This window comes from Haemaphysalis longicornis, unplaced genomic scaffold (genome assembly GCF_048455015.1).
Source record: "Haemaphysalis longicornis isolate Haplotype H1 unplaced genomic scaffold, Haemaphysalis longicornis Haplotype H1 scaffold_9, whole genome shotgun sequence".
Lineage (NCBI taxonomy): Eukaryota > Metazoa > Arthropoda > Arachnida > Ixodida > Ixodidae > Haemaphysalis > Haemaphysalis longicornis.
The window spans coordinates 51,001,668-51,026,877 of NW_027526460.1; the positions used below are offsets into that span (position 1 = coordinate 51,001,668).

A 25,210-nucleotide genomic window follows, 5' to 3' on the forward strand; every position below is an offset into this window, starting at 1 on the left:
GGAAAAAAGGGACTGGCCATGCGACCCACTAGCTCATTTCCTGCAACAGAACCTATGATGTCATACCAGCCAGCTCTGCGATTGGCAGAGGCCGGAAAAAACAAACGCCAATTAGGCAGAACTTATAAGCTTGTAGAACAAGCTGTTTGCGCTAAAATTTAGCACCCATTCTTTTTATATTAGTAAGAATGGTGGGGCAAAAAGTGAAAGTTACGAAAGCACACATAAACATAGAAGTACCGATGCATACTGCTGTTGGTACTGTGTGCACTATGCTTCGTTTAGATGCACACCACTGCGGGGCTTTGGGGTTGTCTCAGACGACACTGGCCGAATGACGCAAGCGACGGTGTCTTGCATGACTATATTTGTCGAGCAAGCACCATGTTTCATGAAGCGATTATTTTCTCCATGAACAAAAGCAAGCCAGGTTTAAATACGGTCACAAACAAACCAAAGGCAGAAAACGGCTTGCTGCAGTGTGGTGGCACCATCTAGGTTGACTAACACAAGCAAGTCTCCGCTCCACACCATAGCCGAAAGACCTGTTCTTATGATGTCATTGCAAACATTGTTCAAGCACGTTTTGGCGCGAGAATCAAAATTTTAGCTTAAATTTATTAATTTTTGTGAATAAAGCATCGTTTGCTTCCGGACAAGTGCTGGGGGCACTACAGAACATGAAATTTTTCAAATAAAACAAACTTGTATTTTGTTTTGATGGCCAGTTAATCAACAGACCAGGTTGCCCCTATGTTATTGAGCCTGTTGTGCTATACATGTGTTGACCTTGGGCAAGCAAGGAATGAGCACAGAATGCTACGACACAAAGGCAAAGCTGGACATGAGGCACGTGGGGGTGAGGAGACACGCAGAAAGAAGAGCCTGCCTTGTGCTTGTCCCCGTTGGTGTGTGCCGAGAAGATGGGGCAGGCGGAGAAGCGGCGGTAGCCGATGTGGAACACCAGTCGCTCCTTGGACTTGATGGGCGCTGCGTAGCCCCCCGGGTGACGCTTCACGGCCACGTTCAGCACCGACATCTTCTGCTCGTGCGGCAGCAGGCCAAACAGCACCAGCGGGTCACCCTGCCCCTGGAAGGCGTCTGTCGCGAGACGTCTGGGGTCAGAGCACACTTTCAAGGGAAACCACAGGAGCTTGATGGCAACTACGGCGCAAGAAATGAGGGGGATTGAAGAACAAATACGTATGCAACATTGCTGCACATGTTTCTTCTTCTACCGTCCTCGTTTCTTGCTTCGTAGTTGCCATCAAGCATCATGTACTAACTCGAGAGCTACGATTGAGGACTAACGTGTGCATCGGCTTTGCAGGTCCACTATTTGTGCGAAGTTGACTAACAGGATGACAGAGCCTTGTAGGCGCTTTTGGTTGGGTCCCTAACTTCTTCTTGGAAAAAAAGAATAACCTCCAAAACACTGAAACTGGCATCAATCGCTGCAATCTCTGCACATGTAACATAAGCAGGGGTGAGACAGTCGAAACAGAATTTGGAGCAGAGAGAACTGGATTTTGGAGCAAGTAAACCTTAATTTGAGGCTGTTAACGTTATGCACACCATATTAGGAGCTGAAAAAATAAATTCAATTAACTGGCACACCCCTGAATCAGTAGCTATTTTATCAACACCCCAGCAATAGCAGCAATATCAGTAACTTGGTAGTTGTTAGTTGATGACGAGACAGAGGCAGCTTTCACTTTTCCTTATGGCGCTCGGGGAAAGTCTACACTACGCGACCATTGCTTTAATTTTTTTCAAGAAAGAAGAAAAAAAAAAACGAGGTGCTGCTAAGAATCTTAAGTAGATTAACTAAACAATTAAATGGTTGTGTTGTGTTATAAACACAGCACCTAAAAGCCCCATATCTGGCCGGTGATGCTTGCTGTAGTGATACATTTAGACCATTCAGTGTCCTTACACAAAGCTAGCACACTAGAGTTTATATGCAGGCATTATGTCGCTTATTTTCGTCAACATAAAGCTACATTAGTTTATGGCCAAATAGAAAATTTATGCTCAGATGCAGAACACTTTTCCCATTCAGCTTTCATACCAACAAATCCAACACATCGAAGTGACATTACTTGCGCTAACAATTAGTCTGGTTAAGGGGGTACATGGGCCTTAGGGACCGAAAAATTCCCCAAAAAGCATTTTTCAGGTATCACTTTTCTCTTGATTTCCACAGTTTTTCCTCTGAAAATTCCATACATGGAACAGCACCAGGTACTTATAAAAGCCAAAGGGGCCCAATTTCAACAAAAAAAATAACAATTTTCCCATAATTCCTGACTTTTTCGCCACGAGTGGTATTGCAGTGATATGAAATTCTCGAGAGGTACATCCCAGCATGTAGTGCAGCTAGGAAGATCATTTGTTTTGCACTGTGAAGCTGAATGTTTAAACCATGCAATATGAAAAGCAGATTTTGCATTTTGTGTTTCAGTAGTTGCTTAATGAGTGTTATTCTTAATTGGTTAGCAGGAGTAGTTCAAACCTAGAAGTTAGAATTGATGTAAACATGTATGTAATTGCAGAACAACAACAGCAAAAAACTGCTTCCCACATCTCGTTCTTCACAACTTCTGGTATCTATTCATGCTTTGCTGGTAATCTTTTGTTGGATAGTTTTTTTCCTATTGTTCTCAAGAACAATCAAGAATTTTTTTTAATTAACTCAGAAACTAGTTACCTCGCATCAATACTACTTACATATTTGAAATCAGTTAAAAAAACTGAACAAGCCCATGAAGCTTCGTCAACATTAGGGATGGGCGAATATAGATTTTGAGGTTCGAAGCGAATTCGAAGCGAATAGTGATTTGGTCGAATAATTTCGAATCAAATAGTTCGAATAGTACACATTGCAAATCACAAAGACAAATGAGCAACTTGTGACCTGACTAATGTACACATTTTTTTCTAATAATTAGAACTCACGTAGGCACAGCATTGTGTAAAACTATTACCAGTTGAACATTTATTGCAAAATCTTACACACAGCTTTCCTTTGCTGTATTCACAAGTTTTCATGAAGAAATGCCTGTTGCGCCAAATGCTCTAGGTGCAGCAGTTTCCGCCGGCTGCTCATTCACAAGTTTAAGCGCCGCCTAGAAACTCGCAGAGTTAAGCGCCGCCTAGAAGCTCCGCTAAAAAAAGAAGTATTGTAGCCACTAGTATCCTCGGCCGTAGCCAAGCAAAGCGCAAGTGGCTGGCCGCCATTTTGAATAGGCTCGCTTAGTGCGGCATACTGCCGCGCTGTGCGAGCCTATTCAAAATGGCGGCCAGTACAAGTCTGCTGGCTTGGTGCCGCTATGTTCGGAGCGGTGTCGTTTCAGTGCCGCCTTTTTTTTTTAACTTAAGTGTGCTGGCGGCCGAGAGCTTTGCCGAACCTCTAGGCAAGGCAGCAACTCGGCAGTGCCGGCACTGATAATAGAAATGTCCGCGTCGGTGGGTCTTGAGCCAAGCCTGGGGTAACTCTCGGAAAGCTTGACCGAAAAGCTTGGCTTTTAGCTGCCTATTCGGGAGCATCGAATATTTCGAAAATATCGAATACCTGCATTCGGATCGAAGCGAATAACGAATAGAGAGCTATTCGATCGAATATTCGACAATACCGAATATTCGCCCATCCCTAGTCAACATTGATTGAAAAGCAAAAAAAAAGTTCCCACGGCTATGAAGTTGTACAGTCGAACCCCGCTACAACGAACGCCGCTTCAACGAAATTTCCGCTTCAACGAAATATTTCCAATTCCCCGTCAGCTAGCCATAGAAGTCAATGCAACAAAGTCCTCGCCCCAACGAACCATTTGTCAGGCTTGCTTTCGCTTCAACGAAATTTTCGATGATTTGGACTGGGTTTGAACAATTATTTTACAATAAAATAAGCATAGCGCCAGCTATCTGTAACTTTTTATACATTCAGGACGCTTAGTTTCACCGAAAATGCGCGTTGCGACCACACCGCCACCCAAAACAAAACAAAAAATAACTCATAGGCGCACGCCATTGCTTGATGGTGATAGCGATGTGGCTGGCCGTCTTTACACGAGGCGCAGGCCCGCTTCGCCAAGGCGGAGCCCCAGAGCTACAGCCAATCCGTATCCAGTTGAAATTGCATGAATGTGCTCCACTGCTGGCGCGGTGCCGTCATGTATGCGTTGTGAGCAGCTGTCCTTGCCGTTTTCCTTGTACCATTCTTCATAGCCAAGAGCGAAAATCATGTTTGCGCGTTTGGTCTTGAAGCCTAGTCATCCTATCTTAGTCGCGAGCGCGCGGTCCTGTTAAATACAAGCGCGCGCGTCTTGCCTGCCAAGGTCAGTAGCTGCCGTGCCCTGTCAGAGGATAAGATAACGGCACTGCTCCTGCCACAAGCGAGAGGGGGGCTTCCCACGGCCTAGCAGCTATCTGCAAGTAATCAGCTCGGTGGACACGCCTTGTTGTACAGCGATACGTTTTGCATATCTTCACCCCCCTCCGTAACGCGTTCTTTGGGTGGTGAAAAATCAGATAACCATTGGTATGTTTGTTATCCGAATAAACATGAGTTATTGCGCGTCACTCCTTTTTCTAAACATTGTATTATGCTGCCAATGTTGCGGAAACGCACGGGGCTATTTTTCTGGCCTTTCCGTGGTGTGTTGGGGCAGATTTCGCCTCAACGAATTTTCGCTTCAACGAAATTTTTCGCACGTCCCGTCAATTTCGTTGTAGCGGGATTCGACTGTAGTAACAAAACTGGCACTGCTCAAACACTTACCGTACACTGTTCGTGGAACATTGGCAACGTGGACTGTGACGTACCAGCCAGGCTGCAAGAAGCAAACAAACAGCTTTGTTAACTCAGGTCGACGGGGCTTTGTGTGCATTATAACAGCATCAGTGTGCATAATTAATACCACTCACAAAACTCCAGTATGCCCAGTCGTATTGAACTGAATGCAGCACGGGCTCTTGTTTGTGAGCGCAGAGCACTTTAGGGGCTCGCCTTGTCGTCATAGCTCACTCGAGACCCAAGTAGAGCCACATGGTGTTCTGTCATCGTGGCGTCCCACAAAGGCTTCGAAAGACAAGCGGTTTATATAGACACAAGCGTTCAAAACTCGTGAACCGCTGGCACTTGTCATACATCTCCCCGTTGTTTAGCTCACAGAAAACTGCAGGCACATTTGAGGCAAAATATACGTAATTAACTGGCAGCGCCCGCATCTATTTAGTTAGGAGCGTTCGTTGGGTTGTTTTTTACAACAGTAAGTGAAAAAAAGTGGCAGTGCAATGCCGGCACGTGTGGGAGGAAAAGCAAGCACAAAAAGAACAGAACTCCCGGTAGCCCAGTTTCAGGCAGGAGCGCGCGAGCACTGCAAAGACGGGAAATTTTAAACGCGTTGGACAAACCTCCGTTGAATTCGTCAGGAGAGGAATGAGACAGGGCGGCGAAGAGCGTGATGGGTGGTAAGAGTGAGCGGATAACGGCACCACAACCCATTATGGCGAATCACTGCTAAGTGCTTCCGACAGCTTTCAGATGGAGTGGAACGGCTTTAATTTTTTTTACTAAGCTACACTCCACCACCTCGTCACAAACTTTTAAGACCATGAAACAATTCATCACGGGCATTTGCAGATAGCTTTACTCAGCATTTGCCGCTCAGATCGCAAGTGTCTCGCCATACACAAGCACGACTTATTTGATGGGTGGTCAGCCAAAACCGATGTTTATTTAACATTGTGCATAAAGGTTACCGTTTTGTCAAAGAAAAAGTGCACAATTTGAAGGACCAAAAATAGTGAGCAAAAGGTTGTCAACAATGCTCTCGTACTATTCATTTCGCAGAAAAGCAACGTGGCACAAGCAAAACATAAATTTAAAGTGAGGGGCAAACAAAAAAATTAAAGCAGTTCCACTCAATATGAAAGCTGTCAGCAGCGATTCACCCGAGGGGCTGTGGTGCCCTCTGTTGACTAGTTTCAGTATCAGCCTGGCACTGATACCGAAAGTAGCCAAGAGAGAGTGCTGTAGCCCCTAAAAATACCTGTGAAGAAACACTGCATTGGGTTTTTATTAATTTTGGGGTAAGTAATGCGTTAATTCATGATTTTTTCTGTATTTCATATTATTGTGTAGTTATTTGTGGCCTAGCAATGGCGGCCCCGTGGCAATGGTGACCACCCCCAAAGATTACCCGCAAAACTTCGCATATAAGAAATTTGTGCCTCTGTGGTGCAATGGGATTGACATTGGCTTTGTAACACAAGAGACCCAGGTTTGATCCCGACCAGGGGAAGCAGTCATCTTTTTGAAGCCTCTGTTTGAGTGTGTGAAACCATGCTGTTTCCAGGTATGTACCCTGTGAGAGCTACGTAACAAGCCGGGCTCCTAAAGTGCTCCGCACTTAAAATATGAGGAGTGCACGCACCATGGCGCCGTCCTTTTCCTCCGACAGGACGCGCTTCTTTGTCCTGGCAAAGTTCTCAAACTGAAACACCCGCGCATAGTCGAGGGGCAGGTTCTCCTTGGGATCCCACGGGGACGAGTGGAAGCTCTTCAGGCCTCGATATCTGCACAGCACGAGAGACGAGCAGACTACAGTTGAACCCCTTTATAAGAGACATGTTCCGGGGAGCAGTTTCTGTCTCTTATACGAGATGTCTCTTATAAGCACGGCACCATGTTTTCACTCACTGATCAGACCCTAGTTCAATGTGGGCACCGTATGACTAAAATAAGCTCAAAAGAACGCTACAGCATGTTTCAAAAGATTCATTCTAATTTGTTTGCTTCATGACTGTATTTACAGTTTTTTACAACCTATTTACAAGCTTTATTTTCTTTCCTTGTTTGTGGAAGATGAATCGTAGATGTTGAGTTCATAAGCCTGATGAATAGGTGAGCGCACAGCTTTTTCCGCTGTGTGCTCAGGCTATTCATTACGCTTGCAGGACTCAACATTTGTGATGCTTCTTGATTGGGAGCTACCCGAGTGGGAGAGCCCGCATGTGCGATCGCGCTCCATCCAATGGATGGCAGTAAGCTTCAACCACTTCTGCAAGTTGCATTTCCATTGGCAGGGCTTCTCATCGTCATTTCATAGCTGACTGAACCACTGTGTGTTTGCTGAAGTTATAATAAATAGCGACTGCAGGTGTCTGTCGTCCACCTGTGTTTCCACAATGGAAGCAACTGCAATTAGTGACTGGTGGCACTGCATCTGAAGTTAAAGTGTCTGTTACAAGCGAGATTGTTGATTAAAGTTCAAGGATGACTTGTCTCTTATAACCAACTGCCTTCTACATCCCATGTGTGTTACAAAAGAGGTAAATTTAATGGGAAAGATAGGGCAGCCAACCATGTGGGTGAATAGTGTCTCTTATACCCATTTGTCTCTTACATCAGTGTCTCTTATAACGAGGTTCAACTGTATAAAGAGGCTGCTACCAGGAGATGTACCCAACTGTTTTACACTGGTGTGCAGTTAGAAATGTGGTATTGGTGGCTACGTGCATGAGGTTGGTAGCGAGTGGTAACTAGTTTAAGGCTAGGAAGAGGTTGGGGCCACTTGCAAGGCACCAAGATAAAACAGTCGGACACATTAAAGCCTGCTGTAGAATTGGAGAATTCTTTGCCTTAAGGCTTCTTGGAATGATAGGCACAGCAAGTGGCCCCAATTACAAGGGAAAGCTAAGGGTTACATGACAACAATGGCACCATCTAGATACGATAAGACAACAACAATAATCTGAGTATCCCTGTGCATGTTGTACGTCATTCGTGATGTCTATTTTTGTTTTTTTCCCTGCAAAGTTTCATTTGAATGTTTTGAAACTAACTTATCCAAGCATCTGCGCTACAGGAACAGCATAATTTGCATGGACACCCATATAATGCATCTTACATTGCTGTAACAATCTTTTGTGCAAATGTGGTACCATTTTTTCATGCAATTAGAGTTTTACACCAGGTGCTTAAAGAAGCGTTAAAATGGTGTGAAATGCATGCTTATTCAGCTTTGAATTAAACAATGATTACAGTACATATAACACAGTTGAATTCAAAGTTCAAGAATTTCCTGATTTAATGAAAAAATTCTGAATTCGGACCCCTGCTTTGCGCAGTAGCACATGACTTTATCCTTTCTCAATATTACGAAATAATTGTGACTTCATTAAATTGAGGTTTAGTTTATGTTTCAGAACACCAAGAGGCACGAGTTGACTCCTCCCCCAACATCCCATCCATACCTGGCAAACCTTGTCCGTGCAGTCCGGTCGAGAGGGGTGTCGACTTCGTCCGGAAACATCTGGTCCATGCGCTCTTCCCTGAACCTCACCAGGCTGTTGGAGGGGGAGGGGCAATTCAAGTGAACGTACTCCGGTTAACTCGCAACACCATCCATGGGTTGGACATGGCTAAACTAGCACAGTGCATTTCACCCACAACAATCTTGACACAACTTCAAAATTTCATTGCTGCAACTGGTTATGGTTATATCTGGACTGATTTTCACGTGGAAATCTGCAATTCTAGAAAGACAATGTTAACACTGGTGCACTCGCACGCTGTAGTGTCACAAATGGCATAAACAGCAATTTGTAGTCGGATATGAGAACAAGCCTATAACACACTTTCAAAGTGTGGAAGGAATTAAGTCACCGCCAACTCTAAACATAAAATGTCCAACCATCACAATGGTGCGAAAAAGAAACTATGACGCATTACACTTTATGGAACTGCAATTTCCTTTACCTTGACCAAAGGGGCCAAACAAAGCTTTGTTGCGATGTGGTCGGTTGACAGCATGCAAAACTTGCCTATGTGCTGTCATCTACGAGCAGGTTTATTGTAAACGCCAACCAGCAATGTCGCGATGTGGTCGGTTGACAGCATGCAAAACTTGCCTATGTGCTGTCATCTACGAGCAGGTTTATTGTAAACGCCAACCAGCAATGTCGCGATGTGGTCGGTTGACAGCATGCAAAACTTGCCTATGTGCTGTCATCTACGAGCAGGTTTATTGTAAACGCCAACCAGCAATGTCGCGATGTGGTCGGTTGACAGCATGCAAAACTTGCCTATGTGCTGTCATCTACGAGCAGGTTTATTGTAAACGCCAACCAGCAATGTCGCGATGTGGTCGGTTGACAGCATGCAAAACTTGCCTATGTTCTATCATCTACGAGTAGGTTTATTGTAAACGCCAACCAGCAATGTAACAGGGTAATTGTTTCTGCGCTAACTATTGATTACTCGGCTACTCCTCCCAACCCCTGTTTTTTTTACTGCATGAACTTTCCTTGATAAATAGAGGATTACAACAACAACTCTTGACTGGCATTTATTTTCATGATAAGAAAGCTGCAACTGCTTGGTCGGTGCAAGACCCTAAGGACAGCCGTTGCCTGCTACTGTGAAAGTGCAGCTTAAGCACAGACTGCTTCTCCAGTCCTTACCTGGCCTTTTCCTCTTCCAGGTCCAGGTGGTTGTCATATCCTTCCTTGCCTCCTGCGATCGAAATCTGAAAGACACAGGCTTTTTTAAAAGCACACTCGTCAATGCTCACAGCAAAACACAAATGATGAAAAACTCCTGGGGGTGATCAGTTGAAGTGCTATTTTTTCCGGTGTCAGCAATCACCTTATCTCTTGCTCAGGTTGCGTCGCTGGCAGTGGTAGCTTTTGTATTCTGCTGCACATCCTTTCATCATGGGCACTTCTGCACTGCTGCTGCGACAATGATGGTTTAGCTACTTGGCCACTTGTTCACTGACAAAGATGACGGCAGCAATGATAAAGATGCACTTAGTTGGCTAATCCCACATCCTCAAAGATGATGACAATGATAATGGGTGGCTGTTTGACTGCACACAATGCAAAGACCCAAAGCCTCCTACAAATAGCTGACGGTCTGAATTAAAGTCAAATTACTGTGCAGCCATCTTCTCACATAAAACAAAAACAGATGCCGGAGGAATTAGTGAAATCTGCCCACATGAGCCTCTGTAGTTGCACACTCCGATAATTCTCTTTTCACACCAAAAGTAGCAGTTTCGGTTTAACTGCAGGGATGCCAAACTGATGTGCAGATGGAAAGCCGATAAACCTCAGTGTTAGCTTGCATAGAATCTGCCTGCAAGTGAGTGAGTTAAAAAGTCGTTTTTGGATTAAAGGCATCCTTCATACCGTTCACTGACATGTTGGGTATTTCCCCCCTTGCGCAACAAACACAGAAATATTACGACAGATCACTCCAGGATCGACCACAAAGTAACATGGAGCTTGTTTAAACAGTGACAACGGACAACTACTCTCAAACTGAACTACAGCTTAGAGTGGCATTAAGTTGTGGTTTTTAACTGGTTTAACTCAAACTGCACAACCCAATAGCAACCACTCATCCATCCATGCACCAGCTCCCCGAAAACACAACACCAACCCCACTTGACCACACAAATGTTTCCAAAAACTTTCATGATTGTGAGGCAAGGAGTGTACACCAACCGACTCAGTGTCATCGGCGATGGTTGCATTGTCAGTTTCCTCCTCATCGGCTTCATCATCCATGGGCTCAAAGCCTTCCTCGCCGTCATGCTCCCCATCACTCTCGGACTCGGAGCCTTCCTCCGCGGCACTCCCCTCGTCCACTATCCAGCAGGCCTGGTAGTCAGACGTGCCCTTGGGGACCTTCTTTACCACCTTCTTCTTAGACTCCTCCTGGGTTTGCATAGCTGGGGAGAGAGGCAGAGAGAAAGAGGGGAATCATCATCCCTCCTCTCAAGGAGACACTGAGTTGTCTACTCCTCATTTCAAGGAATATATTTAGAAGGAGAGTATGTGTGTTTGAACACGTTCATCATCTGTCATACCATTAGACACTCCCACTGTTTTATTTGAAAGAGACATTAATCTCCGAGTTTTTTTTTTTTGTTACACTTTAATGAAGTTCACTGTGACTGTGACAGACAAGAACAAGTGTGCAAATCGTTAAAATTTGGACGAAGCTGTAGGCACACTGAAATAAAAACACACCAGAGAAATGTGCTAGCTTGAAGCCTTTCTAAATTATGACTGCAGAGAATTCCCGGGCTGCAGGTGTACATCAGCCCAGTTATACCGAAGCAACTCAAACAAAAGGGCCTTATCTGGCATTTTCATTATTTGTGGGGCAATAGCAATTGGGTCAGCTTCAGCGTAGAAGCACGATTCCAAGGACCAGACAAGTGTTCACGATCATCTTTAATCTTTATATGTCCTAATGTGACCTAAAGGAGAGGAGTGGGTGCTGCTAACCAAATGCCCCGCAATGGTAGCGTGAACGTAGCCATAACCATAACCACGTCGTGAAGCCAAAGCACAACTGAGCTGTAGCCTCCACTGGTGGTACACGCTAAGAGCCACAGTTAGACTAGATCAGGTGTCACAACACATGCCCAAGACACGATAATGCCAATATGTACTGGCTGGAGATAGCGTTTAAGCCTTTCAGTGTCTGGTGTTTCTGGCCGTGACACACCCCCAGTCGGCCTGGTTTCCGGAACATCAGGGAAGGAGCATAGCGATTTATTTGGCTATGATTTCATCCAGGACATAACGCTTCAAAAGGAAAGAGCATGGGTTAAAAATTGCCTTTCTTCTAGATAGTTTCAGACGACCCCACCGTTTCAACATCAGAATCTTGACGCTGTGCAACTCACACCCCTTCCTCGGATGAGAAACTCTCATAATGAGAATCCAAGCTCGGCTTGTATTCGGATCGGAATCGGAAGAACCATCGCTCCTGTCCGCAGTCGAAGGCGCCCGTGCGGTCAACCATCCGAAAGTAACCGCGCACATGGAGGGAGCACTTCCAGCAGCCCACACAACGCACAGAAATGACTTGTTGCGAAATCTTAATGGCAGATAGAGATAAAAGGGGGATACAACATTGATACGACAACCTCGTTTGCTACTGACAGCAGCTAGTGAGGGCGTGGCAAGCGAGCGAAAGCTGTGACTGAGTCATGTTTCAGTCTACTGGAGAGGCAACAGTGCGCTGGGCTAACCTGGCTAACCTGGCACGCCGTAGCAGACGCAAGAACAGAATTAAAAAAAAAAAAAAGAACCTAGAAACCCGCTGCGGATGGTGCAACAACCCTCACACCCATAATCACACGCATGCTGCATGGTCACTCAACCCAAAAGAGTGTGGCACGCGGAGCGACCATGACTTCCAGCAACGAAGGGTGGGCGGTCGCTCTGCACCCTGACTGTGTAAGAGAGCTTGCAAGTGAAAATACGAGCTACTAGAAAGACTCGACAGATGGCGCGAACAGTCCAGGCGCGCCAGCTTTGCCCCATGGTGCGAATCTTTGAACACACAATGGAGAACGTACTGGTACACCAATGATACTGCGGAGGGGAAATGCGAAAACGTACCGGTGAGCGAGTGACAGCGAAAGGGTCAAAAGGAAGAGAGAAAGTGAGTGAGATGGAGATAGGTTTGTTAGCATCTCAATCAGAGGCTTCTGAATGCGGTAAAGGAGGGCATGTGAAGTGTACAGTAAGCCGAACAAGGTGCTGAACACCAAGTCCGCCTTATTGCACAACACAAAAGCCATAAACGTAAAGCATTGTCTTTCTCCTCCTCTTGTTCTTTTGTGCTATCTAACCTTAAGTGCCTCAGACGGCCACAGATCATAAAGGAGTGCTCAATCTATGCAACACACGACAAAACCCAGGCTCGTAAATCGTTAGCTGCTCAGAGAAAAACAGACGTCATAAACGCAGCTCTGACTTGAGAAGTGGAGATACAGTCTCCTCAAGGGCAAGCCATGTACAGACACGACCAAAAGTTTACGGACCAAGACAATGACAATTTTAGGTTATTTCTTTCCCTATAGCAGCCCGACAAACTGTCGAATGCATGCGGGATGTCGTATAAGTACTGAACTAATGAAAACTACCGCATATAGTACTCCGGGATGCCGTGCGGCGAAGAAATAACTCAAAATTGCTGCTTTCGTGGTCCGTAAACTTCTGCTCTTGGGTGTACAATACCTGTAGGAAAGCTGCCACATGCATCTCCTAGAATAAGTGCCTCTGCTGGCTGCAAGCAACGCACCTTCAGCCTCTGCCAACTCCTCGGGCGTGGGCCAGGTCTGTTCGCCATCCATAGCATCCGGAACGTTCTCGGACTGCAGGGATTCCTGCTTGAGGGGATCGGCCTTCTCCAGAACTTTGGGAGTCAGCTCTGCCATTTCCACCGATTTCTGTGGAAAGAGACACCCAAGCTTTACCAAACACTGCTTGCTATGCAAACACGTGAAAACCCACAAAAACCTGCATACAAATCAACTGCAAATACATTCCCATCATTGTGATTGTCAGTAGGCCAACCTAGTGCAACGCAGCATAAGACAGGTGGCAGGTAATGGTGGAGAAAAATAAGTTGACCAGAAATGGAGGACCCTGTGTAGGATGTAGGAAGGACCCTGTGAAGGATGCAACCTTATACCTGTGCCACACGGCAACGCTAGATCTCCTCTAAACTAAACCCCTTTTGCCAAGTCAAAAGACATTTTGTGGAAAGGCCACGCTCCTGACACACAGCAACCCCAATCTCCTTTATGTAGTTCCCATAACTGACACACCATTCAAGTGGCGCTAGCAGTTCTGTGGAAAAAGCATGCACAATAACAAAAATTAAGTGTGGCTAATAGGTCTTCTTGATCATTTTAGAGAGGAACCGTGCGTTTTATTGTTGTTCAGAATAAAAATAAATGGGTAATTTCACATATTTGTATTAAACAGCAACGATAGAGTGCTTTTTTAGCTTATGTTCTGTGCCTAACCTGGCAACGGTAGGCAGATGTTTACAAAAATACATTACGATTGGGCTTGTTTAGTGCAATTTAATTTCATTGCAGTTTAACAAATTTATGAAAGTATTATGAAATCGCATTTGGTCGCACTAAGTTCTGAGAAGCTTATGTTTTGCAAGTGCCTGCTTACGAGGCTGCGCCGCTAGCTGCTTCTTTTCGTTCGGGAAAGGAGATAGGCGGACACCCCTTACGGTATATGCCCGCTGCGGTGAAGGAGATTCTCCTTTGTCGTGTGTCATCGAGGCAAACGCTGTTTCGGTAGCAGTCCTTCTCTGCAAAGGCCTTTTAGGCGCCCGTGTGTCAGGGGTATTAGTCATTTATGCTACAAGTGGGCTACATTAAGGAAGGACGCAAAGAAAAATATAAACAAGCCCGTTTCGTTTACACTGTTTAAGTCCTTGCTAAAAGCCCTTAGTTGCAGCCTTAGGATGCATCAAATTTCTGCCCATTTTCATAGAGGATCAAGAAAAAGAAAAAAAGAGAAAAGAAACGTCGCATTTTACTCGGCATTTGCCCTGGAAAACTTACAAAAGGGGATAACTCTGAATAACACCTTCAATCTTAGTAGTATACCACTCAAAGTGCGTCTATAACAAGTTAAGAACGGCAATAGCTCACGTGCGGTATCACTTCGCCAAAGCGACGGACCCAGATGTCACTGGGCGCGCGTTTTGAAAGGAGATTGCTATGAATGTGTGATATCGTCTGCCTTTCCTCACGTAGTTTATTTGCCGTCACTGCAGTAGTTTATAAGCATATTAAGTACACAAAATCAGGGAAACGGCTCGTGCCATGTTCAAAATATTCCCACTAACGCACTACTTGCGCCGCGCGGAGCAACATCCGGCTGCGGTGATGAGACACAGCGGCAACTTCCGTTGCCGTTCTTATGTTATAACCGGGTATAGAGGGCCACATTCTCCCCATGTGCTGCTTAATGTGGCTGATACATAGATAAAAAAATTACGCCCACCTCCCCTCGCGGGAACCCTGGTGTGATGCGATGCTGAAGAGGATTCCATTGTGCATTTTCGTTGGGTGGATTACTCGAATTGTGGGAGCAATCGTCGGGTAATGCGAGAGAGAGAGAGAGAGAGAGAGAGAGAGAGAGAGAGAGAGAGAGAGAGAGAGAGAGAGAGAGAGAGAGAGAGAGCAAGCGTAGCGCGGACGACCGTCAACTGAGAGACCATCCGGAGCGCGGCACTCCGCTTATATGCGCAGCACGCCCGAAGGAGAGGAGACCGCGGAGAGAGAGGGCGCTGCACATGCGCACACCGCGCTTGCGCCGCACGCAGCAGGGCGGAGTGAGAGTGCGCTGCGCCACGCGCCCGCAGATGTTGGGCGAGAGTGTTCGCTATCGGAGAGAGGAGAGGGGGTGAGCGGAGGAGAGACACAGCTGTGCGGATGCGGACGACGACGACGCAGGAAGGACAGGGCCGCCGGCAAGAGATGCTCCTCTCAGCGTTGCATCTAAAAATGACATATCACTGACCATAAAAAAATTTCCAACAGCCAGAGTTGCAGGGCCTCTTAATATAAGAGACCGTGGCAAATTTGCGTCACTGAAGCTACATTCCACGGCAGCACCAACTCATGTGCTTCCTGAGATGTAAGTAAGAGGTTAATGCAGTCAGCAGCATCGAAACAAGCTGCAGGTTCGGCCGAGTTGGCCATCCATACTAACTGTTCACTGCATAAGAAAGAAGCAAAGACATAATACATGATTCGGTGCGCATTGTATCATGTATCTTTCTGTGGTCTTCATCTCTTTTTTGAGCAGCGAACGTTTAGTAGTACCCACCGCGGTGGCTCAGTGGCTAAGGCTAAGCCCAAGGGCATGGGTTCAATTCCCGGCCGCGGCGTCCACTTTTCTGATGGAGGTGAAAAGCAAAAACACCCGTGTTCGAGATTTCGGTGCATGTTAGAGAACCCAGGTGGTCAAAATTAATTCGGAGCCCTCCGCTTTGGCGTGCGTCATCGCCTGTGAAGCGTCGGCGCATTAAACCCCACAATCAATAAATCAAATCAACCAAACGTTTCGTTGTGTCACGCCAGTGCATACGCTTGCCATATGACTCACCGAATTGTCTCGGGGCTTCAGCACCAGCAAGTGGGGGTCGTCGGGAGCGTCGATTTGCGACATCTGAAAGTCTCCATGTCCAGGTATGTGGACAAGCGAATTGACACTCAGGGGCTTTCCCCTGATGTACCCGGAGACCTTGAGCGTGCCAACAAGGTTCTGATGGGGAAGGGAAAGAGAAACGGTGCAAAAGAGAGGAAGAGAGGGAGGAAATTAATACTAATGGCAAGATGGCATACAACTTTACCTCGTTCAAAATAATGCTGCTCTATAGCGACAAGGCAATGCTGAATTGGCGCAAGTTCTATAAGCGCAGGTTGTGATGTTCTCTCTACGCAGCATGCCCCGACTGGCGTAACATGTCTGCGTGGCCCGACATCAACAGTTTGGCTGCCAAGCCCTCATCGCACATCATACGAGTGCTTAAAACAAAAGCTTTCTCGTGCGCGCAAAGGTTAGAATCGGTTTAAAGTATGTTACACAAAACAGTTACAGTTCAAGCTTCCTGGGAGATTGATATATCCCAATATGCAGAAAATATATGCATAGTTATCTCAGCTCAGAAATTCACATTAGTACTCCTTTAAAACTGTGCAAGTATGATTATAATAAAGGAATATGCACTACAAAACTAGCTAACTTGAAGAGAGACAATTTGCATCTTTACTATGCCCAGTACTACATCAATCAAATGGCTTGCCTTCATAACAGTGATAATAAATTCATGCTTCAAGTGTGGCAAATCTACGATTCGATGAAAGCTTCTTTATGACGTATGCATCCTATGAGGTAGCAATGTGAACTGCTGCAGGTATTCAATTTGCCATCATGTTTGGGCCGGTGACCAGTTTTCAGACATTGTAACGATGATGCAAGCAATATCAGATGGTGCTTTATGTATTCTTTAAGAACAACTTCATTTGGAACAAACTGTGAATCTATATAGCCCCTCACCAAGCTGCTGCATATTATGGGCCACCTTTAAACCACCACCTTCATTGGCTGTCATATCACCTTTTTCATCACACAATAATTCTCAGCAAGAACTGACCCAGCATGAAAATCCTTCATGCCTTTCGCAGTGAAAGCTGCCTTCCTGCTCCCCCTTATGGCCGACCCGTCACCAACAGCGCCAGCAAAGACAGCATAGGCAATCTCGGCTGTCCTTGCACACAGTCAACCTGGCCTCCCCGAGGTGCCCTGAGAACAAGCAGCCAGATCAGTTGCAGCTGCAGTTACCTGGTCTTCGTTGGGGCAGAACTCGATGCTCTCAGCGAGAAGGTGTGGTCGCGAATCCCTGTAGTTTATTGGACGCCGCTTCTGGTCGGCTATTTGCCGAAGGAGCAGTAAGCCGTCCTCCTTCTTGTCTACCACACGAAGCTTTTCGCCTGGGAACCTTGGACAAAAAAGGAGAGAACATTTTTCACCCAAAGCTTGGGAATTTTATCCTGGTCTACACAGGTCACACATGATGAATGCAAAATTTTAGGAAAAGGCTGGCTATACAAACTGCAGCATACCTAAAAAAATAAAAATGAGGGGGGGGGGGGGGGGGAAAAGAAAACATTTCTGCTTCTTACATGGCACAGCAGTACTATAATGTGCTAAGGCGTTGCGCTGCTGAGCACGAGGTCGCGGGTTCGAATCCCGGCCGCGGCGGTCGCTTTTCTGATGGAGGCGAAAAGCAAAAATGCCCGTGTGTACGAGATTTCGGCGCACGTTAAAGATCCCCAGGTGGTCAAAATTAATCCGGAACCCTCCACTACGGTGCGCCTCATCGCTTGCGTTGCGTTGGCGCGTTAAACCCTACAATCAATCAATCAATCAGTACTATAATGTTTGGGCAGCGGTAATATAAATTTCAATACTTATTTTTCGGCTATATACAATTAAAACTTGATTGATTTGTACATACGAATCAGTTTGATATGTACGTGCTATATTTTATGCGTCCTAGAGCTAGCGGTGCATAATGCTGCACAGAGCAGAGTCTCATTAACACAAAACCTGATGCCGTAGCTTTTTGCTCAGGGTAAAAGTTTGCACTGCAAAACAAAATGCTTGAAGTGTACCATGTGTTCCCCCCTGACTGATACTGAAGTGGTTTCTGGAGCCAGCTACACGATTACCCTGCAACGTTGTCACTGAGCATTTCACAGAATATCTTCACTAGTGGAGCTTCAAGTGTTTTCTGGTGCTGAAAGTGGCTACCCAAACTAACCAACAACCCTAGGCACAAGCTGTAGTGAAACTTGACATAGGGTAAGAGATATAAATTTAGACAGATTTTACAGCCACTGGACAATTGTTTTCTAGCTTATTACCCTTCCCACTATCTTTGTTTCAATCACCTTTGTTACATTTCCAACTAATAATGCTGGCAGTTTCTTTCCAGGCCTTAATATCTATAAACTTATAACAATGTGTAACAACACCATGAAAAAAAATGGCAGCATCTCCACTCCGTGGATGATGGCGATGGTGCGGAATACGGGGACTCGAAATGACATCCAAGTTGCGCCCCAAGTGACATCCGACTTGCGCCCCGACCGTCATTCGATTTGAGCCGTGAGTTGCACTTTGATTATTCCCTAAATGAAACTGCAACTCGTCCATTGTGGGAAGAGGGTGTGTGATTTCCAGAACCCGCTTATATAGGCAATGCACTGTGGCGCCATCTCGTGTTTACGCGCAGCGCCATCTAGCGTAGTTCGATGCAGACACTGTGCATTACAACTTGATCACAACCCGACTACACTGGTGTTTTTGCGCGTTTTCTCGTTTCCAGACGATGTTTGTGCCTGTTTTCGAGTGTTTTGGAGTGTTCTTGTACCCATTTAGGTAGTTTCCACATAGATTTTCGCTTGACGGTGGTGTGCGCACGGGTGGACGTGGACGGACATTGGGAGGTCCTGAGGTACTCCGCACCATTACAGGTGAGGGAGTAAGCCGTTTGACTCTCGGGTACTAACTCACGGTCGTAGCCCAATGGGTATGACGACTGACACTAACCCTGTCTTGTGTATACCAGGCACCGGCTCGAATCCTGCCGGTGCCTGTGTGATTTTTTGCGATTGTAAATGCTATGCGCACGGACACGAATGGACATTGTGCAGTCCTATGGTACTTTGTACCTAAAATTGCCTGCAGCAAGTTGTACATAACAGCTGTCACCTTAAGAGCAGAAAATAAGGCGCTTGCATCCCATGATCACACAGTAACCAACCCGTCTTTTATTGTAACTGGTGAGCCCTACAGATGTCTAGGCATAATGTCGCCCGCCACCATCACCTGGGACAGCCAAATAAACTACCTTGCCCAAAGGCAGCTCAGATAACATGTGTAACGGGACCATGGGGGCATAAAATGGTTCCTATGTGTAAATATTATGACCATGAGCTACTCACCTTGACTCCAGTGTTTTAGAGACCTGCTTCTTCACGTCTGCCCGCTGCTTTTGAGGGAGCGCATCAAGTCCCTGCACAAAGGAGCCAAAGCAGAAAGTTACCGCCCGCCGCAAATTTGCACTCAATGCAACAGTGAATAAAAAAAAACAACAACAAAAGTTTCAGAGGATTGGGACCACAAAGACAAAATACAAGTTGGGTTCATTCGAAAGATTGCTTCATTAGAATAATACTGATACCACTCTTAATGCAATCTTCCCTTAGATAAGCTACATAATGAGGACAGCTGAGAATAGGCACGCGATTCACTGCTACTTTACCACACTAGAGTTATGATGCATTACGGCCCGCTTGAGCGATTGGCTGAGGCCGGCAAAATCAAATACAAATTAAACAGAGATTATAAGCTCGTAAAATGAGCAACTTGTGCTCGAAATTTAGTGCGCATTCTTTCTGTAGCTGTAAGAATGATTGGGTAAACAACGAAAGTTGCGAGCGAATACGTAAGCATATAAGCACTGCATATGGCACTAGCGCCAGCCAAATGCGCCTGACGACAACCATAAGGCATGTCTGGCATGTCTGACACAACACCGGTCAACGGGCATAGTGACAGTGCTATTTACGCGAGCCTGCTTGTCGAGTCGTACACAATGCTTCGCGAAACAATTACTATCCCCCATAAGAAAATGCAGCACACGCACGTCCAATCAGAAGCAAACTGAGCACAGGGTGCGATCACCGTGCAGTAACGCTGCATTGTCTAGGAAGGCTGACGGTAACGAACGGCCGAGTCAGTATGTTAACTCTATGGTTTTGGAGATGGTGGCAGCCTCAGTCAACATGCTAACGCGTCATTTTAGAAACCTGCCTTTAATACATCAATGGTGATGTCACAAGACGTACGATGCAGCGGGAGAATCAAAAGTTTGGCTTAAGTTGTCGAATTTCTCAGCGAATAAAGCATCGTTTGCTGCCAGAGAAGCGCTGAGGGTACTATAACACACCACATATTTTAAATAAAACAAAACTGTGTGTTCTTTATGGCCCCTTTAAATGGACACAAAAGGGTGTGGCAACAAGTTGGCCTGTATCGACTATCGATAGATTACGGTGCCGAGAATCTAACGGCACCATTCTCACGACTAGCAGTTGTTTATTAATAAGACAGAAAATGCCAGAAACGCGAAAACAGGCAACGATGCCCCATACCCTTTTAGGTACCACGGTTTGTGACGTCAAAAGTGGTGAACGGCAGAGCTCATTAGAGAAGCACCTATAAATGTTTTCAGCAAATGAACAGTTCCTGTGTGGTTAAGCACATGAAATAAACGTAAATCAAAGCTTTCCGTGAGCCCATCATATCAAAAAAAAAAAAAAAAAAAAAAAAAAAACCAGACTACAGCTTTTTATACGCTGTGAGGCCGGCTGCTTCCCTCACACTTCAGAGTCGTCCATCATGATTTGTTTCGTTATTGAAAAGTATTGGTGCGCAATTAGTGAAGACAACCTACCACAGTGAGCCCCTGAGCTTCTGCAATCAATATACCCAGCAGGAAGTAGCTAAAGTCCCTTCATTAGAAGTGGAAAAAGGAACAAGATGCACAGCAGGTATTTAGGCAAGCTGCCTGGTCGACCTGCCAATCTTCCGTTTTCGGCGCGCGGAGTAGCACTTTATTAGATGCAAAGCATCTCTTGCTGGTGGCTATGTCCTGCGTCTGTCCGTTGTCCGCACCTCTCCCCCTCTCCCCACCAGCTGTGTGATAACGCCGCTCTCCTCCTCTCCCTCTCTTCACGCCAGCTGTGTGATAGCCCGCGCGCTGCTCCTCCTCTCCCCCTCTCCCAACAGCTGTGCGATAGCATGCACGCTGCTCCTCCTCTCCTCCTCTCCGCCCGCTGCTCCCTCAGTTGCTGCTTGTCCGATGAACTAACGGACGCCAACAATTCTGTCAGCGAACTGGCGAAAGTGAAGCCACTTCGGCACGCCAACGTCGCCAAGCGAATCCGGATGCGGTTCGCCAACGAGAAGCCGCCAGCGTCGCCAAGCGGATCCGAATGCCGCTCGTCAACGCGACCGCGCCGCGAAAGCGGTTGCACGCGCAATGGGGGGGGGGGGGGGGTTGGGAACTCCGAGATGCTTTGCATCAACACATATTTCCCTTCGGGGAGATGGTGTAACTTTTTTAAAATGTCGCTATCGGTAAAGCATGCCTGCCCCCTGTTGGAACATAATCGCCCATGAAATTAACTTCCTGCGAATGGTTAGCTGACCGATCTGCCCTCGTGCTTTTCCATTTGCCTTGAGCCACCGTTGATAATCTGTGAAACGCGCAATGACGACTACACAACACGGCTGCCGTGAAGAGTGTTTATTTCATGCTAGGTTCACACCGCGCGAGAGAAGATAATATGAGATGGCTGTGATCACTAGACGAGGTAAAATGAAGGCGCCCTGCTCAATGGCGCAAGCTGGAAGCTTGGGACGCCGCGCTTCATATTCAAAACAACACTTGTTCCTTGTAAAGAGGCTTCACTCGCAGCCGGCTGGATGGGGTCCGGGAATCCAGAGTAGGCAGCCACACTGGCCACTCAAGCATCTATAAGTGTTTCCCATTCCGTCGGTGAAAAATGCCACATGTCCAAGCCAGCCTCCTTGGCCAGAGAAATGTTGCCATGGTCGGTCATGGGTCTGAGATGTAAAAGCTATCATTGTCAACATTTACGCTCTAGAACGCACCGGTGCTGCCGGTGCTTTGATCCTAGTTTGTGACGCAATGGCTACGTCACGAATAAATGAAAGGGAAGCGGGTGAGGGAAATGGCAGCTTTGTTTGCTTATTTCCTAGCAAATAACGCATCGTTGGTCGTCGAACAAAAGCCGAGAGAGCTACGAAATGTATGACCTTTCAGTTAAAACAAAATTTCATTCAGCCTTTAGTGTCCCTTTAAAGGGACACTGAAGTGAATTTGTCAAGCTCCCGTTTTTGCTTGCACTGCGTAGACTGGCTCAAATTAGCACACTTTTCATCGTTTATCCGGTTGACAAATCGGTAATTATTTTACAAAGCGCGAAAGAAGAAAAACTACCATGCGCGGTTTGCGGCGGCCGCACCAACTAAGGCTGTGACGTTGGGAGGAGGGGCGCCGTGATTGGACGATGCCCAAGGTTAGCAATCAAACAAGTTTCGGTTTCGGTTCTGTAAAACATAACCAATGGCGTTGTTGGATGGGCATTCTCAATATCTCAGTAATCATCGTACCGCGCTTCTGCCATGTTGTCGGCTGTAAAATGCACAAGATAAGCCTCCCAGGATGGCTTGTAGTCGTAGCATTCACTAGCCGAGACCTACGCAGTGCATGAACGCCCTCCGCGTACCCGCAGACGCCCAAATGTCATGCGCTTTTCCCCCATATTTGGAGCTTGCCTCCCTCATGCCTGTATCATAAAAAGCATGTTCGCACCAGGCCAAGGGTCTGTTCATTCTGGCCTGTGCCCACTGCCTGCAAGCAGTCGGTGCTTATGGCAACAGCACACCAACGAGAACTCGCTAGCGCGCCAGTGCCAGCCTGCGCGCGTTTTGTGAACTAGTTCGTGTAGCCATGAACGTTGCGGCCCAAAAAAAGGTGAACTCAATATAGAAAACATCGGCGGAAAACAAAAAAGTTAACTTACAAAAAAAAAAAAAAAAGCACGTACCCGCGGGGGTTCGAACTCGTGACTTGCAAAAGTCACTTGAGGTGACATACCTAGCGCCCCAGACTACTGAGCCACGGAGCGGGATGCGAAAGCCGTGCTAATATAGGGTATATATTGTACAACCGGTTTACACTTTTGTTTAGTTTTGGCATTTCAAGCAGCTTAGGTGACTATTTGTTGTACTGCGCTCGTGCAGTAAGCGTCGCCCGAGTTTCCACAGTAGCTCACGTCTAGCAATTGCATTTCGTAGACGGAAAAGCGTTCGCAGATGCGTAGTCGTGCTGCTGACCGCTGTGCTTGTTCGCCCAGCGCAAAAAAGTGCTTCCCGCGTCCTAGTTTTACGCTGTACGGTAAAAATATCAGTTGATTTTATTTCCTCAGTACCTATATTGACTTCGCTGACTCTTCTCCCGCCTTCAAGAGGCCTTATATTTTCCTACTGGCGTACCAGTCAGCGAAGCGTCGCGCTTGTGCAGCGCTTGTGTGAAGCGACCTTGACTTGGAGCTAGATACAGTGTACAAACAAACCAAATAAAGAAAGGCACATTCTTCCATTCACAAACGTGTCCTGGCTTCGTTTCAACTAAGCGAACGAATTGCGACCAAGCAATTTTTTTTTAACCTCCTTGATTGCGACGACCCGCCGGCGGCCGGCGGACGAAACGCTGGGCCGACTGACTCTGTCTGAAGGCCGGGGAGCCGTGCAGTAGCGCAGCCAATTGCCAGCTCATCCCCTCCTGACGTCACACGAAAACGCCACAGAAAATGGGCGAGCGTAAAGAGAGGAGGACAGAATTTTCGAATTAGTTTTTCTACTAAATAAAATCGCATAAACGCGCCCAGAGTAGTCGAAACATGGCCTGGGGACTCCGGACTACAATTTGCGCTAGTAATCCCGCAATGTTTACATATCACTTCAGTGTCCCTTTAAGCATACTCTCATGAGATGAGAACACGAAAACGTTTTATAGCTAGGTTGTTTGCATTGTGCCAATAGTGGCACCACTTATATCATATGATGTCTTTGTATACTTCAGGTTTATACTACACAGGCTTTAGGACAACCTGTGCTGTCTAGTAAACTGCTCACAAGGCAACACCTATCCCCATAAATACACCCCAAATATGCAACAGTATGAAATATAGTTTTTCTTTTCACAAGTGGTCACAGTCACTCGCCTGCACAACATGGATGGGAGACGGGAGCCCCTGGGAGAAGAGGATGGAGAGCATCATGTCCCCAGTGTCATCGTAGCCACCATCCTCCAGGGAGTACAGCAGCACCGTTGAGTCAGCAACCTGAAACAGAGACAAAGGCAAGTACAGACCAAGCTGTCACACTCCAAAGTTTTTTAATTGACCATTCCCCCCCCCCCCCCACATATCCTTGTTCTTTCAAAACTAACTTTTTTCGCTATGGTTCGCAAGCGCAGTATCTTCAGATGTACTGACAAAATCTGCATTAGTCTTGCTGCATTCAAAAGCCTATCAATTGAGTAGTGCAATAAAGCTATAAAAATGTACCACTTGTTGGCAATGGTATAAAATGATTTGTACATAATTCGACCAAACTATTCATACTTTTGTAACATGAAATTTCATATGGGCATAATTTTTCCAATGAGACCTGGTATAAATGTGCTCGTTGATCGCTTTAGAACCCCAAATAAGTTTAAAGTAAGCCAGCTTTCGGTGCACAGAAATCAAATATTTAGGCATAGCGGTGGGGCATAAAATATAGCAAGACTTTTAAATTTATGCTGTATACAGAAAAACAGATTGCATATTTGTCCCCAGCATGCCTAGGGACAGACTACATGAAAATTTCGAAATAGTAGGTTTAAAAAGCAAGAAAAATGGCTTAGCGACCATTGTCTACAAGAGGAATGCCAATTTCAACGCCCATAACTCGCCCTGTGCATGTAAACCCCAGCTGTAGCTTTAACCCACAAACACCTAACCACCAGCACAGATATGCCCATGGACAACAAGTTTTCGATTTAAAGGTGCATTTAAAACACGTAAAAAAATAATTCGACAAAAACTAGTTGCACAAGGTAACTTTCCTGCGTAGCTAAATGATTTTGCTTTGTTCTCGAATGCCAAATTATCCCTGCTGTAAAAAATTGCCACCGAGCACAGCTTACAACAAT

The 25,210-nt window shown here is 46.1% G+C and overlaps 1 protein-coding gene across 2 annotated transcripts in view; it reads right to left on the bottom strand.

Moving 5' to 3' along the window:
• The window catches only part of Tsr1 (Tsr1 ribosome assembly factor), a 45,579-nt gene that overhangs the window by 8,891 nt on the left and 11,478 nt on the right, over positions 1-25,210 (bottom strand). For both annotated transcript variants that reach the window (XM_077685571.1, XM_077685572.1), the window contains exons 7-17: positions 24,237-24,356; positions 19,362-19,432; positions 17,194-17,350; positions 15,955-16,113; positions 13,115-13,262; positions 10,516-10,742; positions 9,469-9,533; positions 8,260-8,352; positions 6,438-6,579; positions 4,781-4,832; positions 890-1,101 (exon numbers count right to left, since the gene is read on the bottom strand). In XM_077685571.1, the coding sequence (XP_077541697.1) occupies positions 890-1,101; positions 4,781-4,832; positions 6,438-6,579; positions 8,260-8,352; positions 9,469-9,533; positions 10,516-10,742; positions 13,115-13,262; positions 15,955-16,113; positions 17,194-17,350; positions 19,362-19,432; positions 24,237-24,356 (1,446 nt within the window). The remainder of the gene's footprint in view (positions 1-889; positions 1,102-4,780; positions 4,833-6,437; positions 6,580-8,259; positions 8,353-9,468; positions 9,534-10,515; positions 10,743-13,114; positions 13,263-15,954; positions 16,114-17,193; positions 17,351-19,361; positions 19,433-24,236; positions 24,357-25,210) is intronic.